Source organism: Notothenia rossii (genome assembly GCF_949606895.1).
Source record: "Notothenia rossii genome assembly, chromosome: 4".
In the NCBI taxonomy this organism is placed as follows: Eukaryota; Metazoa; Chordata; class Actinopteri; order Perciformes; family Nototheniidae; genus Notothenia; species Notothenia rossii.
The window spans coordinates 52,675,808-52,695,993 of NC_136902.1; the positions used below are offsets into that span (position 1 = coordinate 52,675,808).

The following is a 20,186-nucleotide window of genomic DNA, read 5'->3' on the forward strand; positions in this document are numbered from 1 at the left end:
CAGGTGAGGAAAGGTTACGGTCAGATGAGGAAAGGTTACGGTCAGATGAGGAAGGGTTTAGGTCAGATGAGGAAGTGTTTGGGTTAGGTGAGGAAGGGTTTAGGTCAGGTGAGGAAGGGTTTAGGTCAGGTGAGGAAGGGTTAAAGTCAGATGAGGAAGGGTTTAGGTCAGATGAGGAAGGGTTTAGGTCAGGTGAGGAAGGGTTTAGGTCAGATGAGGAAGGGTTTAGGTCAGGTGAGGAAGGGTTTAGGTCAGATGAGGAAGGGTTTAGGTCAGATGAGGAAGGGTTTAGGTCAGGTGAGGAAGGGTTAAAGTCAGATGAGGAAGGGTTTAGGTCAGATGAGGAAGGGTTTAGGTCAGGTGAGGAAGGGTTTAGGTCAGATGAGGAAGGGTTTAGGTCAGATGAGGAAGGGTTTAGGTCAGGTGAGGAAGGGTTTAGGTCAGATGAGGAAGGGTTTAGGTCAGGAGAGGAAGGGTTTAGGTCAGATGAGGAAGGGTTTAGGTCAGGTGAGGAAGGGTTAAGGTCAGGTGAGGAAGGGTTTAGGTGAGGAGGGGTTAAGGTCAGATGAGGAAGTGTTAAGGTCAGGTGAGGAAGGGTCAAGGTCAGGCGAGGAAGGGTTTAGGTGTGGAAGGGTTAAGGTCAGGCGAGGAAGGGTTTAGGTCAGGTGAGGAAGGGTTTGGGTGAGGAAGGGTTTAGGTCAGGTGAGGAAAGGTTACGGTCAGGTGAGGAAGGGTTTAGGTCAGGTGAGGAAAGGTTAAGGTCAGATGAGGAAGGGTTTAGGTCAGGTGAGGAAGGGTTTAGGTCAGATGAGGAAGGGTTTAGGTCAGGTGAGGAAGGGTTTAGGTGAGGAAGGGTTTACGTCAGGTGAGGAAAGGTTACGGTCAGATGAGGAAAGGTTACGGTCAGATGAGGAAGGGTTTAGGTCAGATGAGGAAGTGTTTGGGTTAGGTGAGGAAGGGTTTAGGTCAGGTGAGGAAGGGTTTAGGTCAGGTGAGGAAGGGTTTGGGTTAGGTGAGGAAGGGTTTAGTTCAGGTGAGGAAGGGTTTAGGCTGGCCCCACTCAGCAACCCGGCAAGATCTAAGAACCAAATACGTCACGCTTACATTGGAGGGGGTCGAGATTAACCTGAGCAATAACAGTTCATGGCGAGTACAGCGAATACAAATTGTAACAAGCAGTAGCGCTGAGCAAAGTGACTAAAACGCGACCACACACTTATAAAAAACACTTATATAAAGTCAGGCAACACTAACCAGGCTTAGTGTGATTCTGTTTATTTGACCTTACTTTGGTTCACTGTTATTGACCATTGTGAATAGTGATGTGTTGGTCGCGAACAAGCCGATTCTTTTGAACGGCTCTTTGGTACGAACGAGGGGAATCGAGTCGTACTTGGTGAGAGCCGTTCTTTTCATCGTTCAATCGTTGGTTGAACTCACTGCCTGCCAAAATCCACTCACCTTTTAAAAAGCTTGATTTTGTTCCCCAAACGTATTCTATACGGAATACGCGAGAGAGAGAAGTCATAACAAGTGATACAGGACAGGTAGACGACGTGTTTTTCGGATGGAAAATGAGCCAAACGTGAAAACGCAAAAGCATTTGGATGCACTTCAACCAAAACCCAGGCAGTGATAAAGCGCACCATTTGTAAAGGCAAAATATCCTTTAAAGCAGGGCCAACAAATAATATCCATCGCCACTTAAAAACACAGTGTATAATATTATGAGTTGCGTGAGTTACATTCAAGGCAAGGCAACTTTATTTACTTAACACATACAGAGGGTAAATTCAAAGTAGTACATTCACTGACATGAATGACATCTTGTGTCATGTTTACAATGCAGATTATTGACATCAGGTCTGGCAATACAGTCAATCATTATCCTGGTGATTATTTCACAGATAAACCTAGTAACCCCGCCCCCTCTAAAAAAACGGCTCTTTTGAACGGCTCTTTTGAATGGCTCTTTGAAAGGAACGGAGCCATAAGATCCGGCTCCCTTCAAAGAGCCATAATTCCCATCACTAATTGTGAAGAGGCTGATGTTTTCCTGTTGTTTTGTATTATTGCAGCTATCGGATGAAATCAATACATGGGCTACATGTGGCCATCACAAATAAGATCATGACGAAAACTATGCCGGTAAAACATGCGTGTAGAAAACGGCACAATATGATAACAAGTAGTCAAGATAGTCTGATTAGCCAGAGAAACTTTCATAACAGCGTTGTGATGCCAAACAGCTTTCAGACTAAAACACATTCACTAATGGGGATGGGGGATATTTATCAGCTGCTTGTGACAGTCGGACAGTGAAGACTTTCCAGCGGCCGCTGCCGTGAGTTAACAGTAGACTAAACTCTGGTGGAAGAGCAGCGCTGCAGCAGGCGGTAATGCAGCTGAACCACATTAATAAACAATGCACCACGGCACTCTGGAGAAAGGTATAAGGTTGGAGAAGTAGTTCTTTAATTTAATCTGGTTTTGTATGATTAAAAACTACCAGACGCAGTCCTCTATTGATGTTGTTGTGAGCGGTGTTGCGGAGAAAATCAGCGACGTAAAATGCCGTGTGGGTCATAAGCACGTAAACGGTTACGTCATGACGCAAACGATGACGCAATAATTCACCTTTGAACCTAATTAACCTTTGAACCTGCATCTGTAACAATGAGTGGACCAAAGAAAAGAAAAGTCGACAATGTTAATGAGGAGTGGACAGCTAAATATTTTCCGACCGAAGTGCGATATAAGGCTGTATGTCGTATTTGCCAAGAAACCGTTACTGTTTTCAAAGAATACAATATCAGGCACCACTTTCCCACCATCTGCTACTGGCCCGGCCCGTCTGTCAAATTTTAAAACTCATAGTGGCCCCCCGAGCCAAAAGGTTTGCCCACCAGCCACTAGCTCATCTTGAATAAAACCAGCCAATACCAGAACCCACCTCCACCTTGCTGTCACTGAGTGGAAGTAGAGCTCTGGGCCCGGTACTGATCCAGCCACGGGCCCATCCATGTGGTCTGTCCAGAGTCACTCTCATCTCATCAGTCCAGAAAACCTTTAAAAAATCTGTCTTCAGATATTTCTTGGCCCAGTCTTCATCTCATGTGTCTTGTTCAGAGTGGGGGTTTCAGCCTTCTTTCCCTATGCCATGTATCTGAACACCTGAGACTTCTGGGCCCTCAGGTAGGTCACAGTTCTGGAGTATGACAGCACTGGAGGATAATGGCTTCCTGGTGGCTTCACGTTTGATTCTTCTCAGATCTTTGGCACTTCATTTGCGTCTTCTTTTCTTAATATGTTTCTTGCGACCCTGTTGACTATTTGCAACAAAACGTTTGATGGTTTTGTTATCACCAATATCTTAGCAATTCAAGTGTGATGCATCCCTCTGAAAGACATTTTAAAATGTTTGAGGAAAAGAAGCTGCCTAACATTTAAAAAACACCTTCATGTAGGGTGTTGATCTCCTTAGGCCACACCCTCCCTCATTACAGAAATACTCATCACCTGATATCCTTAAATCCAATACGCATTCAAGTTCATACAGCTTGGAGGTGGAAAATATGCATAAACATGATAATATGGTCAACATATTCACGTGCCAAATAATTTCACACAGTTCACATACGGAGGGAAATATTGCTCTTTTAACTATCCTACATTTGTCTGACAGCTTTAGTCACCTTTATATTATTAACAAAAAGTATATATCAACTAATACATCTCAATGTTAGATAAGCTACATAAAGTTTATAAAGTAATTCAAATGAGTTCCCCCTTAACCAGCTGCAAGTAAACTGAGTTACACAATGACATAGTGTCGCTGTAAAGTGGTATAGCTGAGAAAATCCTGAAAGCCTTACTTGGAGACCATCCATCACACACACACACAGAGACGAACACAGACACATACACACCTCGATGCTGATTGGCTGGTTGGATTTCTTCCTGTAGAACAGCCCCTTGGTGTCGAAGTCTGGGCTGCGTGTGTCTTTATGGACCGGAGAGCAAACCTTCTCACCTTCACACCGAATGATCACGTAAGGGTCAGACGCTGCACACACACACACACACACACACACACACACACACACACACACACACACACACACACACACACACACACACACACACACACACACACACACACACACACACACACACACACACACACACACACACACACACACACACACACACACACACACACACACACACACACACACACACACACACACACACACACCATTTGTTTTGTGCTACTGTATGTAAGATCAGGAAATTATGTTATGTCTTATTTGGCATATTGCTCTCAATGAATATAAGAAAGCACTGTGTAAAGCGAGAGCAGCCTACTGCTCTTCTTTAATAGATGAGAATAAGAATAATGCAAGATTTCTTTTCAGCACTGTAGCCAGGCTGACAGAGAGCCACAGCTCGACTGAGCCTTCTATTCCCATAGCACTCAGTAGTAATGATTTTATGTGCTTTTTTAATGATGCAATTGTTACTCTTAGAAACAAAATTAATGACCTCTTGCCTTTGACCAGCAGAGTATTATCAACAGATCCCGGAAATGTAAGTTCTAATATTACACTAGATAGTAAACTAGAATGCTTTTCAGCCATAAACCTTGAACAATTAAATTCAATGATTCTCTCTTCTAAACCATCAACGTGTATCTTAGACCCGATTCCAACTAAGCTGTTGAAGGAAGTTTTTCCATTAATTAGCACTTCTTTATTAAATATTATGAATATGTCTTTATTATCCGGCTATGTTCCACATTCATTCAAAGTAGATGTGATAAAACCGCTTCTTAAAAAGCACAACCTCGATCCAGAGGTTTTAGCCAACTATAGACCTATTTCTAATCTTCCTCTCAAAAATTCTTGAGAAAGCAGTCGCAAAACAGTTGTGTGATTACTTAAAAAACTATGATTTATTTGAAGATTTTCAGTCTGGCTTTAGAACACATCATAGCACGGAGACAGCTCTGGTTAAAGTCACAAATGACCTTCTAATAGCCTCAGACAAGGGACTTGTCTCTATTCTTGTTTTGCTCGATCTCAGTGCTGCATTTGATACTATCGACCATGATATCTTATTGCAAAGACTAGAGCACTTAGTTGGCATACAGGGAACTGCTTTAGGCTGGTTTAGGTCCTATCTATCTGAACGCTCTCAGTTTGTACGTGTCAACGATGAATCTTCCATGCAAACCAAAGTTAGCCATATAGTGCCACTGGGCTCAGTGCTTGGACCTATTTTGTTCACACTATATATGCATCCGTTAGGCAATATTATAAGGAATCATTCTGTACATTTTCATTGTTATGTGGATGATACTCAACTATATTTATCAATCAAGCCTGATGAAATTAATCATCTAAATAAAATTCTAGATTGCCTAAAGGACTTAAAAACGTGGATGACCTTAAACCTTTTGATGTTAAACACGACCAAAACTGAAGTTATTGTACCCGAAGAATCTACGAAACAAATTATCTAAAGATATACTAACTATGGATGGCATTAATTTGGCCTCCAGTGAGACTGTAAGGAATCTTGGTGTTATATTTGATAAGGATTTATCCTTTAACGCCCACATAAAATCAATTTCAAGGACCGCCTACTTCCATCTACGTAACATTGCACAAATCAGGCATATCTTGCCTCAAAACGATGCAGAGAAACTAGTCCATGCATTTGTTACTTCAAGGCTGGATTATTGTGACTCTTTATTATCAGGGTTTACCAAGAAGTCAGTTAAGTCGCTTCAGCTGATTCAAAATGCTGCATCTCGTGTACTAACCAGAGTTAGGAAAAGGGACCACATTACTCCTGTTCTGGCTGCCTTACACTGGCTCCCTATAGAACACAGGATAGCATTTCAAATTCTTAAAGAACTCATTATACCCTACTGTCCTACTAGGGCATTGCGTTCCAAGAATGCAGGGTTGTTGCTTGTTCTTAGAGTCTTTAAAAGTACAATAGGAGCCAGAGCCTTCTCTTATTAAGCTCCACATTTGTGGAATCAGCTTCCAGTTTGGGTTTGGGCGGCAGACACCCTATCCGTTTTTAAGAGTGCGCTTAAGACTTATAGTTATATAGTCAGGGCTGATTAGATTCAGCCCCTAGTTTTGCTGATATAGGCTTAGTTTGTCGGGGAACACCTTACTTCTTCCTTCTCTCTGTCTATACCTGTGTACTCTCATGTTCCGATTAACCCAGCTTCTCCAAATGTATTTATTTTTGGTGTCTATATACGCCGGGATCCGGAGTCATGGATGATCCTGTTGCTGCGATCCTGTGTCCTGGATCGCGAGCCCTGGATCTTGAGTTGTGGCTGTGCCTGTTGCTGTGGTCCTGGATGGATATCCTCGTGGATTCATCTTCTTATTTACACACATGAATTTCCAAACATTTGGACTACCTATGTTGCCAATGTATTATCTTTTCAATTTCCACACGGCATCTATTGCACGTCTGTCCGTCCTGGGAGAGGGATCCCTCTTCTGTTGCTCTCCCATAGGTTTCTCCCATGTTCCCCTTTAAACTGTGGGTTTTCTCCGGAAGTTTTTCCTCGTACAATGTGAGGGTCTAAGGACAGAGGGTGTCGTATTGTCGTACTGATATTCTGTACAAACTTTTAAGTCCACTGAGACAAATGTAACATTTGTGATATTGGGCTATATAAATAAACATTGATTGAGCTGATTTTTTATCTTATCTTTTTTTATACTGTTTAGACACTTAACTATCTATTGGACTTGCATGGCAGCAGGGATAAGAACATGTCCTTGTATTGATCATTGAGGTGTCTAATATTTTAATTGAGAATGAAATATATAAGGTCCTGCATCTGGCTGCTCTACTTTCAGTCGTAATGTGCTGCTATGATCCAGTCACCGAACCTACAAAGCTGCAGTGCCATCTACTGGCACAATACAACAGTGCTGGACACAGTATGCACATATTCGAAGTGCCTCAAAAACACTCCATCCACCTGCAAAATATGATGTATTGTAATATTATTTCATAAAAAATGGCCAGAAAAAATCTGAAATATATTCAAATATGTTTCAAAAGGTTAAAAACAATTCTATGGTTCTACAATTTTGAAAGAACATTTCTATCCTCTTCTCCTCTCTGTCAATCAATCAATGTTTATTTATACAGCCCAATATCACAAATGTTACATTTGTCTCAGTGGTCTTCACAGTTTGTACAGAATATCTGTCCTCTCTCTGTCCTCCTCTCTGTCCTCTCTCGGTCTCCCTCTCTGTCCTCCTCTCTCTGTACTCTCTCTGTCCCCTCTCTGTCTCCCTCTCTGTCCTCCTCTCTCTGTCCTCTCTCTGTCCTCCTCTCTCTGTCCTCCTCTCTCTGTCCTCTCTCTGTCCTTTCTCTGTCCTCCTCTCTGACCTCATCTCTGTCCTCTCTCTGTCCTCCTGTCCTCCTCTCTGTCCTTTCTCTGTCCCTCTCTCTGTCCTTTCTCTGTCCTCCTCTCTGTCCTCCTCTCTGACCTCACCTCTATCCTCTCTCTGTCCTCTCTCTGACCTCCTCTCTGTACTCTCTCTGTCCTCCTCTCTCTGTCGTCTCTGTCCCTCTCTCTGTCCTCCTCTCTGTCCTCTCTCTGACCTCCTCTCTGTCCTCTCTCTGTCCTCCTCTCTGTCCTCCTCTGTCCTCTCTCTCTGACCTCCTCTCTGTCCTCTCTTTGTCCTCTCTCTGTCCTCCTCTCTGTCCTCTCTCTGTTCTCTTTCTGTCCCTCTCTCTGTCCCTCTCTCTGTCCTCCTCTCTGTCCTCATCTCTGTCCTCTCTCTGTCCTCTCTTTGACCTCCTCTCTGTCCTCTCTCTGTCCTCCTCTCTCTTACCTCATTCACACCAACGCAACTCCGGTTCAAGCTCCGTGCTAGAGCTTTTCAGGTTCAGAACCGGTTCTTTGGTTTAGCTCCAGCTCTTTTCACACTGCCCAGAGTCCGACTGGTGCTGCGTCATTGCGTCATCGTTTGCGTCATGACGTAACCGTTTGCGTGCCTGCTTCATAAAGCCAAACCGCGCGGAAACCCCTCACAGCTGACACCGACAACAACAACAATGGCCGATTGTGCTCCAGCTTCCTCTGTACCTCTTTGGAAGACCAGATTCCCAGTAGGTAGCTGGTCTCTTCAGTGGACCACTGCTGCTTGTTAAGTTTCTCCATCGTTGTGTACAAACTGGATAAAACGCCGGCTTTTTGTTGTTGTTCAGGAGTTGATCCCGCCCCTGCCCCTGCCCCTGCCCCTGCCTCGACGTAAGCGTGACGTATGTGGTGCTTTTGCTCTGGCCGGACAATTTTTCGGTGCTTGAAATGAACCGGATTCCGGAGCTAAGAGGCTGCTCCGCTGCGGTGGGAAGAGGAAAACCCGGTGCTTTTCAAGCTCCAGCTCCGAACCGGCCCTGAAACACTGTTGGTGTGAATGAGGTATCTTTCCTCCTCTCTGTCGTCTCTCTGTCGTCGCTCTGTCGTTTCTCTGTCCTCTCTCTGTCCTCTCTCTGTCCTACTCTCTCTGTCGTCTCTCTGTCCACCTGTCCTCCTCTCTGTCCTCTCTCTGACCTCCTCTCTGTCCTCCTCTCTGACCTCCTCTCTGTCCTCTCTCTGTCCTCTCTCTGACCTCCTCTCTGTCCTCTCTCTGTCCTCCTCTCTGACCTCATCTCTGTCCTCTCTCTGTCCTCTCTCTGTCCTCCTCTCTCTGTCGTCTCTCTGTCCCTCTCTCTGTCCACCTGTCCTCCTCTCTGTCCTCTCTCTGACCTCCTCTCTGTCCTCCTCTCTGACCTCCTCTCTGTCCTCTCTCTGTCCTCCTCTGTCCTCTCTCTGTCCTCCTCTCTGCCCTCTCTCTGACCTCATCTCTGTCCTCTCTCTGTCCTCCTCTCTGTCCTCTCTCTGTCCTCTCTCTGTCCTCTTCTCTGTCCTCCTCTCTCTGTCCTCTCTCTGACCTCCTCTCTGTCCTCTCTCTGTCCTCTCTCTGTCCTCCTCTCTGTCCTCCTCTCTGTCCTCTCTCTGTCCTCCTCTCTGTCCCCCTATCTGTCCTCCTCTCTCTGTCCTCTCTCTGACCTCCTCTCTGTCCTCTCTTTGTCCTCCTCTCTCTGTCCTCTCGCTGACCTCCTCTCTGTCCTCCTCTCTGTCCTCCTCTTTCTGTCCTCTCTCCGTCCTCCTCAGTTCACCTCCTGGCCCCTTGAGCAAGGCACCTAACCCCTAACTGCTCACTGGCTGCCTCCGCTCTGACCTCTCAACTGCATGTGCATGTGTGTGTATTCGTATATGTATGTGCATGTTGTAAAAAGTGTGTACTGTATGACCTGTATAAAAACGCATGTGTGTGTACGACAGAGTGGAAACTGAATTTCCCCCACGGGGGATTAATAAAGGTCCATGTGCTTGTCCTCTCTCTGTCCTCTCACTACTCGGAGGGTTCTTCAGTCTCCTCCAGCTCTCTGGTTGGCTGACACACTGTGTGAGTCCAGAACCATCCTAAGGGCTGCTGAGAGGAAATGGTGGAAATCCAAACCCCTTGATGACCTCCGTTCCTATCAAGCTCTCCTGTCCTCTTTCCCACACTACGCCTCTCCTCCACTCCTTCCACTGGCTGCCAGTAGCTGCAAGAATCATCTTCAAGACCCTGATGATGGCCCACCGAGCTGTGAAGGGAACAGCTCCTTCCTACATCCAGGCATTGGTCAAACCACACACTCCAGCACGTGCACTTCGCTTTGCGTCAGCTAATCAGCTTGCTACTCCATGACTGCGAGTGGGACCCAGGTCCCCCTCAAAAACACGCCTGTTTGCTACCCTGGCTCCTAAATGGTGGAATGAACCCATTGACATCAGGACAGCAGAAACTCTGCATATCTTCCGTCGCAAACTGAAAACGCATCAATTTCGACTGAAACTTGGCAATTAAGTCATTGTTGAGGGAAAAAACATAAAAACACAAAGTTGTGTTGAGTTAATTTAGGCCTTGTATCTGATTCACCAGCTCTTACTATGGTATGATTTAGTTTGAAGTGAATATATCTGCACTTTCTTTGTTGTTCGGAGTTTGATTCTTTATGGTTTTTGCATTTGGTTCCTGCAGGTTTCGCCAACTCAAATTTAAGACTTTTTAAGACCTTTTTAAGACCACTTTGAATAGAATTTAAGACTTATTTCACAGCAAGAAAGTATGAAGGGAAATTGCTATGAAAGAAGAAATACGTCCCATAATTACTTACAAAGTAAATGTATTCATGTTCAACATAAGAACAATGACTGAACATAACAGCATAACAGTACAGAACTGTGTTAGCCGAAAAGTGTGTATGTGTGTGTGTCTCTATGTGCTTGAGTGTGTGTTCGGGCTGTGCAATTAATCGTATTTTAATCGCAACTACGATTTTGGCCTGCCACAATTACAAAAACAACATAATCGAAAAAAACAATTATTTAGCTTTGCTAGGTTGTGACAGTGACAACATATTTAATCTAATTAATTTGAGTCTAATTTATATTTGTTTATCATATTTATATATGTTTAGTAGCTTGTGGAAGTGCGCTCCAAAATATTTGTTGATCTTGTTTATTGATATTTATTATTTTGATATTATTTATTTAAATATATCATTTATTTAATTTTTGTATTGCTTTTTCACTTGAATTATATGTTCAGGGAAATCAACAGTTAAAAAGATAATGTTCAAATTATTATTTGTTTTAAAGTTCAATAAATGGATGTTTTGTGTTTGTGTGTGTGCGTGTGTGTGCGTGAGTGAGAGTAACAAGAGCTATATTCAGAGCTCTGCTGAATTGGCTACAATCTTTCATCCTTGCTGTTGTATGATTGGTGTTTAACTACGGTATTTAGCGTCTACAGCACCTCCGTTTTTAGGGTTGACTTAGACCCAAACGTCGCCCGGAGGTCCCCCGGTGTTTCTGCGGGAGCTGCTGCACTAGCTAACGCTAAACTAGCTAACGCTACATTAGCAAAACAAACGCTGATTTCTTTTGCAAAAGGTGCAGCGGGCTTCAAACACGTTCCCCTCCACTGGTTTCAACCAAGCACTAAATTAGATGTTTTCCAACCAAATACGGTTGAACTTACATTTCCCCATATTAATTTGTAAGTAGATTTGAAGAGACATGAGTTTCTGACTGCCGCTAGCTGAAGCTTGGTTGCTAGGTTACTAGCTGAGTGTTCTCCGATAAGGGGCCGGGGCAAACAAAGTAAGTGATTACTGGTTCCTTGTTGATTTATTTCAATACAAATTGTTGGGGGGAACTGAAAGGCTATTACCGTACTGGTTACTTTGCAGCCCAGACATTTTCCCCAAAACACATTTTAGACGCGATCGCAACACAGAAGTACCTTTCAAATCCGAAAATGTTTAAGACCATCTAAATCATATTTAAGACCTTTCTTATTTTTTTGGTCATATTTAAGACCTTTTTAAGGCCTTAAATTCAGATTATCAAATGTAAGACTTTTTAAGACTTTTTAAGACCCTGCGGGAACCCTGTTATTATAAGTCGCTTTGGATAAAAGCTTCAGCTCAATGAAATGTAATATGAGTAATATGTGTAGAATGTGTGATTAATGTCAGGGAAATAGGATAAAACTGGCAACATTGTTGAAATATCGTCCAAAAAAGAAATGCCAGAAAAAGAGGTGAAAGATGTTGATGGTTTTAAAGTAAACACATTTTCTGTTGTTCCTCCAGGGTAATTATTGAGTCATGAAAAAAGTAAACACCTACCTCCATCAGAGTCTTGTCCTGCGATTCCAGTGGCCTGCAGGATGTGGACCTGCGTGACCAGAGAGGGGTACCCACACAGCCCGGACCAGCAGGTCTGGGGGGGCTCGTGTAGAGTCAACTCTCTACAGGTGGACACACACACACACACACACACACACACACACACACACACACACACACACACACACACACACACACACACACACACACACACACACACACACACACACACACACACACACACACACACACACACACACACACACACACACACACACACACACACACACACACACACACACACACACACACACACACACACACACACACACACAGAGAAAGACAGAGAAAGACAGAAAAAAACAAATACAAAAATTAAAAATACTTTGCCGTTCTGCTGAACACTGAAACAGTCACATCTAAAAAGGACAAAAGCTGTCTTCAACCTGAAGCCAGAAGTTCCTACCTGCAGTCGGACGGCACGTCGGTGAAGGTGCGCAGCAGGAAGTCTCCCTCCAGCCCGGGGTCGAAGGTGGTGGGTATGATGACATAGCGGCCCTCTTTCAGGTCGATGCGTATGAACACAGACCTGGAGTTAATGAAGGCACTGCCTCCAACCTTCTGCTGGGTCACATGCATAAGGTACGTCCTGTTCAGCTCCACCTGAACACACAGTCCAGAGCGCACACACTTTGATAAAGGCTTAGCAGTATTTGGGTTGAGTATTGTATTCAAACTGGCAGATGGGGTTGAGCCATACACTGTATTCTAGGGATGTTAAGATTCACCGATTCACATCGGTGCACCGGCATAAACGTTCAAAATGCGAGTGCACCGGTTGAAAGAGTGCACATCGGCTACAGTTTGGGTTGAACTCGCGATGCATCGATTGTAGCGTCTTTGCATCTGTAAATAAAATGATTAATTCATATAAAATCCTCTCATCCTGTCAGCACTCAGCAGAGACGATCTTTGATCTTTGCTTCGCCACTACGGAGGCCGAGAGTCTCAGTTATCAACACTAGGGGTGGCCGATTATCGGGCCGATATTCCGCATTTGACCGATTATCGGTATCAGCCTTTTTTTTAATGAAATTGCCGATTAAACTTTGGCTCTGATGCGACCGTTTCTCTGGCTGCAGTCACCACTCTCTGTACACGAGCAATGTCCCGCCCACAGCGCTATCTGATAGGCTATTACTGAAGTGTCAATCAACACTGAAGATTTTCCGGGCGGGAGCCAGCCAGAGAGGCGGGACCTTCTCAGATTACAGGCAGTTGCGAAGAACGCAGACACAGACAGAGGCAAGCAGCAGCGCTGAGCGGCAGAGCCATACATGTGTTTCGAAGGTAAATCAGTTGAAAGCCGAAGTTCAATAAACATCCCAATCCCCTATGCTGAAGTTGCAAAAACACCACGATCTTATGATCCAATTCTATCAGTTTCCCAGTTACACAAGGATGCGGGAAGTCAGTCAGAGTTGGGGGTGCGTGCAGCGTCTTCAGCTATTCGTGGAGCCAGTGGGGCCCAGCACTTAGAGGGCTACGCCATTCACTCATAGAAGCTGGAGTTACAGTAGGTAACTTCAGTTCTATTTCGTATATGGCTTCGCCCTCTAAGGCTATCGCTATTGGGCTAAGGGCGAAACATGATTTAGTCTGCGCCCCACTGGGTCCGCCCGGCACTAGAAGCACAGACACACCTGCTCAATAACACCCCATGCCTGTTGTGCCATGCGTAATGGCGCATCACCGTCCCTGGAACATAGCAAAACATGCCTATCTTCCCTGACGGGATGAAGGCTGGGAACAATACATACCAGCCGCTGTGAGAAAGTAGAGACGAAGGTCCCACCTTGCCCAGCGACCATAGAGGGAGAACAGCAGCTCTCTGCGTGTCAGACAGGTAGGAGAGCGCCCAGCTGGATCCCTGACGTCACTCACTCTGACCAGGCACTCCGTACAAAGTGTGTCAGAGGAAAAATGAACATCCCTCCTATAAGAGGGGAAAAGGGCCGCTCTCCGCGTGCCGAGAGGCAGGAGAGAGGCGCACAGCTGGATCCCTGACGTCACTCACTCTGACAGGACAACCAGTACAGGGTGTGTCAGAGAGGAATGGGAGACATCCCTCAAATAAAAATGAATAAATGAACAGGGGGAAGAGCAAGAAGCAGCAGTGCAAATGTCTTCCACTGACATTCCTCCGTGCAAAGCCGTGGAGGAGGACATTCCTCTGGTGGAGTGCGCATTGATGTTCTCCGGGGGCTCCACCCCAGAGGAGACATACGCTCACAGCCTCACACAGCCAGTGTGACAGCCGTTGTGCAGACAGAGGTTGCCCGATCGAGCGCTCTCTATAGTGCACAAACAGGCGCTGAGAACGGCGCCAGGCAGCCGTGCGCGCCACATAGCAGGACACCACGCGCACCGGACAGAGGATATGAGATGTGGCTTCTTCCTCCGACCTGTGAGGAGGCGGAAAAAAACCATCCAAGGTGATCACTCTCGACCTAAAAGAGCTTGTGATGACCTTTGGCATAAAGGCCGGGTTAGGGCGTAACACAGCCGAACTGCCATCTCCTTGGATACGGAGGCATGACGGAGCCACAGAGAGAGCATACAAATCACTCACCCTTTTCGCTGATGTTAGAGCCAAAAGCAGTACTACTTTGGCTGATAACATTTTAGGGGGAACCTGCTCTAAAGGGGCTTTGCTTAGTGCTCGTAACACGAAAGCCAAATCCCACTGAGGCGCCAGTGCGCATGATACCGGTCTGAGTCTTCTTACTCCTCGCAGAAAACGTTTCATCAGGGGGTGACTGAACAACGTCCCCGCCCCGAAACCCACGTGACAAGATGATATGGCAGCTGCATATACCTTGATTGTGTTAAAAGCCAAAGTCCTGTCCAACAACAGCTGGAGGAATGACAGCACGTGAGGCAGGGGGCACGTAATGGGGTCCAGGCTTCTTTCTACACACCAACGCTGGAATGCTGCCCACTTGGCTGTGTAGGACGCTCTGGTAGACGCGGCCCTGGCCCCCTGAATGGTACGTACAACATCTTGAGAGAGACCCAACCCCTCTAAGTGTTCCCGTTCAGGGGCCATGCCCATAAGTGCTGGCCTATCACTGGGTGACTGGTGATCGCTCCCTCCACCTGCGAGAGAGCGTCCCCGCGCCACGGAATTTCCCACGGCCTGCCTGACAGCGTACACTGTAGGCATGGAAACCAGGAAGCGCCCGTGCGCTCCGGGGCAATTAGGATCACTGACAGCTGCTCCTCCTGCACTCGGTCCAGGAACCGAGGTATCAGCGGGACTGGTGGGAAAGCGTACAACAGTCCCCTGGGCCATGGACGATGTGCGAACGCGTCCACCCCCAGAGGGGGGTGGTCCTGTGCTGTCAGGGAGAACCAGAGGGCGCAGTGCGCGTTCCCATGCGCGGCGAATAGATCCACCTCCGCTCTCCCGAACCAGCTCCAAACCTGGGAGATCAGCTCGGGATGGAGGCTCCAGTCCTCCTGGCGAGGACCTCCTCTGGACATGAGGTCTGCCCCTTTGTTCAATTCGCCAGGCACATACATTGCTCTGATGGAGAGCAAGTATGCGCGTGCCCAGATCAACAACCGCCTGGCTGTGTTCAGAAGCTCAATCAATCAATCAATCAATGTTTATTTATATAGCCCAATATCACAAATGTTACATTTGTCTCAGTGGACTTCACAGTTTGTACAGAATATCAGTATGACAATATGACACCCTCGGTCCTTAGACCCTCACATCGTACAAGGAAAAACTTCCGGAGAAAACCCCACAGTTTAAAGGGAAAAATAGGAGAAACCTCAGGGAGAGCAACAGAGGAGTGATCCCTCTCCCAGGACGGACAGACGTGCAATAGATGCCGTGTGTAAATTGAAAAGATAATACATTTGCAACATAGGTAGTCCATATTCTTGGAAATGCATGTGTGTATAATAGGAAGATGAATCCACGAGGATATCCATCCAGGACTTATGATCCAGGACCACAGCCACGACTCAAGATCCAGGACTCGCGATCCATGACACAGGACCGCAGGATCATCCATGACTCCAGATCCCGGCGTATATAGACACCAAAAAGAAAGAAATTTGGGGAAGCTGGGTTAATCGGAACATGAGAGTACACAGGTATAGACAGAGAGAAGGAAGAAGTAAGATGTCCCCAGACAAACTAAGCCTATATCAGCAAAACTAGGGGCTGAATCTAATCAGCCCTAACTATAAGCTTTATCAAAAAGGAAGGTCTTAAGCGCACTCTTAAAAACGGATAGGGTGTCTGCCGTCCGAACACAAACTGGAAGCTGATTCCACAAAAGCGCAGCTTGATAAGAAAAGGCTCTGGCTCCCATTGTACTTTTAGAGACTCTAGGAACAACCAACAACCCTGCATTCTTGGAACGCAATGCCCTAGTAGGACAGTAGGGTATAATGAGTTCTTTAAGGTAAGATGGCGCCTGCCCATTAAGGGCTTTGTAGGCGAGAAGAAGAATTTTAAATTCTATCCTGTGTTCTATAGGGAGCCAGTGTAAGGCAGCCAGAACAGGAGTAATGTGGTCCCTTTTCCTAACTCTGGTTAGTACACGAGCTGCAGCATTTTGAATCAGCTGAAGTGACTTGACTGACTTCTTGGTACACCCTGATAATAAGGAGTCACAATAATCCAGCCTTGAAGTAACAAATGCATGGACTAGTTTCTCTGCATCGTTTTGAGGAAAGATATGCCTGATTTTTGCAATGTTACGTAGATGGAAGTAGGCGGTCCTTGAAATGGATTTTATGTGGGCGTTAAAGGATATATCCTGATCAAATATAACACCAAGATTCCTTACAGTCTCACTGGAGGCCAAATTAATGCCATCCATAGTTAGTATATCTTTAGATAATTTGTTTCGTAGATTCTTTGGGCCAAGTACAATAACTTCAGTTTTGGTCGTGTTTAACATAAAAAAATGTACGGTCATCCACGTTTTTAAGTCCTTGAGGCAGTCTTGAATTTTATTTAGATGATTAATTTCATCAGGCTTGATTGATAAATATAGTTGAGTACCATCCGCATAACAATGAAAGTTTACAGAATGATTCCTTATAATATTGCCTAACGGAAGCATATATAATGTGAACAAAATAGGTCCGAGCACTGAGCCCTGTGGCACTCCATGGCTAACTTTGGTTTGCGTGGAAGATTCATCGTTGACACGTACAAACTGAGAGCGTTCAGATAGATAGGACCTAAACCAGCCTAAAGCAGTTCCCTGTATGCCAACTAAGTACTCTCGTCTTTGCAATAGGATATCATGGTCGATAGTATCAAATGCAGCACTGAGATCAAGCAAAACAAGAATAGAGACAAGTCCCTTGTCTGAGGCTATTAGAATGTCATTTGTGACTTTAACCAGAGCTGTCTCTGTGCTATGATGTGTTCTAAAGCCAGACTGAAAATCTTCAAATAAATCAGTTTTTTAACTAATCACACAGCTGTTTTGCGACTGCTTTCTCAATAATTTTTGAGAGGAACGGAAGATTACAAATAGGTCTATAGTTGGCTAAAACCTCTGGATCGAGGTTGTGTTTTTTAAGAAGCGGTTTTATCACTGCTACTTTGAATGATTGTGGAACATAGCCGGATAATAAAGACATATTCATAATATTTAATAAAGAAGTGCTAATTAATGGAAAAACTTATTTTAACAGCTTAGTTGGAATCGGGTCTAAGATACACGTTGATGGTTTAGAAGAGAGAATCATTGAATTTAATTGTTCAAGGTTTATGGCTGAAAAGCATTCGAGTTTACTATCTAGTGTAATATTAGAACTTACATTTCCGGGAGCTGTTGATAACACTATACTGGTCAAAGGCAAGATGTCATTAATTTTGTTTCTAAGAGTAACAATTTTATCGTTAAAAAAGCACATAAAATCATTACTACTGAGTGCTATGGGAATAGAAGGCTCAGTTGAGCTGTGGCTCTCTGTCAGCCTGGCTACAGCGCTGAAAAGAAATCTTGCATTATTATTATTCTCATCTATTAATGAAGAGTAGTAGGCTGCTCTCGCTTTACGCAGTGCTTTCTTATATTCATTGAGAGTAATATGCCAAATTAAACGAGATTCTTCAAGTTTAGTGGAACGCCATATCCTTTCAAGTTGTCTCGACTTTTGCTTTATTTTGCGGGTTTCGGCATTATGCCATGGAGCTAATCTATGTTGTTTTATTTTCTTCTTTTTCAAAGGAGCAACAGAGTTTAATTTTATTCGCAGCGCATCTTTAGCACTATCAACAACATGATCAATTTGGGGTGGTGTACATTTTGTATAAGTTTCCTCCCTTACATGCAGACATGCTATCGAGTTAAGTATTGGTGGAATCTCTTCCTTAAATTTGGCTATAGCACTAACAGATAGGTTTCTGCTGCAGGAACTTTTTGACTAATGTTTTGTAGTGTAGTAACAGTACTTCAAAAGTTACAAAAAAATGGTCGGATAAAGCAGGATTATGCGGTTCGACTAATAGTTGCTCAATTTCAATACCATAAGTCAGAACAAGGTCGAGAGTGTGATTACAGGACTGTCTCAGAAAATTAGAATACTGTGATAAAGTTCTTTATTTTCTGTAATGCAATTAAAAAAACAAAAATGTCATACATTCTGGATTCATTACAAATCAACTGAAATATTGCAAGCCTTTTATTATTTTAATATTGCTGATTATGGCATACAGCTTAAGAAAACTCAAAAATCCTATCTCAAAAAATTAGAATAGTTCCTCAGACCAAGTAAAAAAAAAAGATTTATAACAGCAAAACACAATCAAACATTTGAAAATGTCCATTAATGCACTCAGTACTTGGTTGGGAATCCCTTTGCACGGATTACTGCATCAATGCGGCGTGGCATGGAGGCAATCAGCCTGTGGCATTGCTGAGGTGTTATGGATGCCCAGGATGCTTCAATAGCGGCCTTTAGCTCATTAGCATTGTTGGGTCTGGTGTCTTTCAGCTTCTTCTTCACAATACCCCACATATTCTCTATGGGGTTCAGGTCAGGGGAATTTGCAGGCCAATCGAGGACAGTAATGCCATGGTCAGTACACCAGTTACTGGTGGTTTTGGCACTGTGGGCAGGTGCCAGATCATGCTGGAAAATGAATTCCTCATCTCCATAGAGCTTTTCAGCAGACGGAAGCATGTAGTGCTCTAAAATCTCTTGGTACACAGCTGCATTTACTCTGGGCTTGATGAAACACAGTGGACCAACACCAGCAGCTGACATGGCTCCCCAAACCATCGCTGACTGTGGGAACTTCACACTGGATTTCAAGCAACTTGGATTTTGCTCCTCTCCAGCCTTTCTCCAGACTCTGGCGCCTTGACTTCCAAATGAAATACAAAACTTGCTTTCGTCTGAAAAGAGGACTTTGGACCACTGTGCAACTGTCCAGTGCTTCTTTTCCTTAGCCCAAGTCAGACGCCTCTTCCGTTGTCTTGAGTTCAGAAGTGGCTTGACCATGGGAATACGGCTATTGTAGCCCATTTCCCGGACACGTCTGTGAACAGTGACTTTTGATACCTGGACTCCAGCTTCAGTCCACTGTCTTTGAAGCTCCCCCAAATTCTGGAAGCGACTCTTCTTCACAATGCTGTTAAGGCTGCGGTCATCTCTCTTGGTTGTGCAGCGTTTCCTGCCACATTTCCCCCTTCCAACAGACTTTTTGTGGATGTGCTTTGAAACTGCACTCTGTGAACAGCTTGCTCTTTGAGAAATTTCTTTTTGTGTCTTACCCTCCTGATGGAGGGTGTCAATGACGGTCCTCTGGACAGCAGTCAGATCAGCAGTCTTCCCCATACTTGTGATTTAGTTTACTGAACCAAGCTGAGTGTTTTTCAAGGCTCAGGAAACCCTTGCAGGTGTTTCGAGTTAATTAGACGATTCAAGTGATTCGTTGAACACCCTACTAGTATACTTTTTCATGATATTCTAATATTTAGAGATAGGATATTTGAGTTTTCTTAAGCTGTATGCCATAATCAGCAATATTAAAATAATAAAAGGCTTGCAATATTTCAGTTGATTTGTAATGAATCCAGAATGTATGACATTTTTGTTTTTTTAATTGCATTACAGAAAATAAAGAACTTTATCACAATATTCTAATTTTCTGAGACAGTCCTGTATAGCAGTGGGTTGGTTTATTTACACTCTGACAGAAACCAACAGAATCTAATATAGGGTTAAATGCAACAGTCAACATGAATATTAAAGTCACCTACGATAATTAATTTATCTGTTTTAAGTACCAAAGCTGATAAAAACTCAGAGAATTCTGATAAGAATTCTGAATAAGAACCTGGTGCACGGTACACTGT

At 44.4% G+C, this 20,186-nt stretch overlaps 2 protein-coding genes across 4 annotated transcripts in view; one reads left to right on the top strand and one right to left on the bottom strand.

Moving 5' to 3' along the window:
* Positions 1 to 11,879, top strand: part of LOC307035543 (uncharacterized protein) — a 234,091-nt gene extending 222,212 nt beyond the window's left edge. Inside the window, exon 5 of the mRNA XM_079675018.1 lies at positions 11,746 to 11,879. The gene's annotated coding sequence lies outside the window, so the exon portion shown is untranslated. The remainder of the gene's footprint in view (positions 1 to 11,745) is intronic.
* The window catches only part of LOC307035544 (calpain-5-like), an 84,826-nt gene that overhangs the window by 3,454 nt on the left and 61,186 nt on the right, over positions 1 to 20,186 (bottom strand). For 2 of the 3 annotated variants that reach the window (XM_079675020.1, XM_079675019.1), the window contains 3 exons: positions 12,248 to 12,444; positions 11,782 to 11,903; positions 3,930 to 4,066 (listed from right to left, as the gene is read on the bottom strand). In XM_079675020.1, coding sequence (XP_079531146.1) covers positions 3,930 to 4,066; positions 11,782 to 11,903; positions 12,248 to 12,444 — 456 coding nt within the window. The remainder of the gene's footprint in view (positions 1 to 3,929; positions 4,067 to 11,781; positions 11,904 to 12,247; positions 12,445 to 20,186) is intronic. The other variant, XM_079675021.1, reaches the window with a different exon arrangement.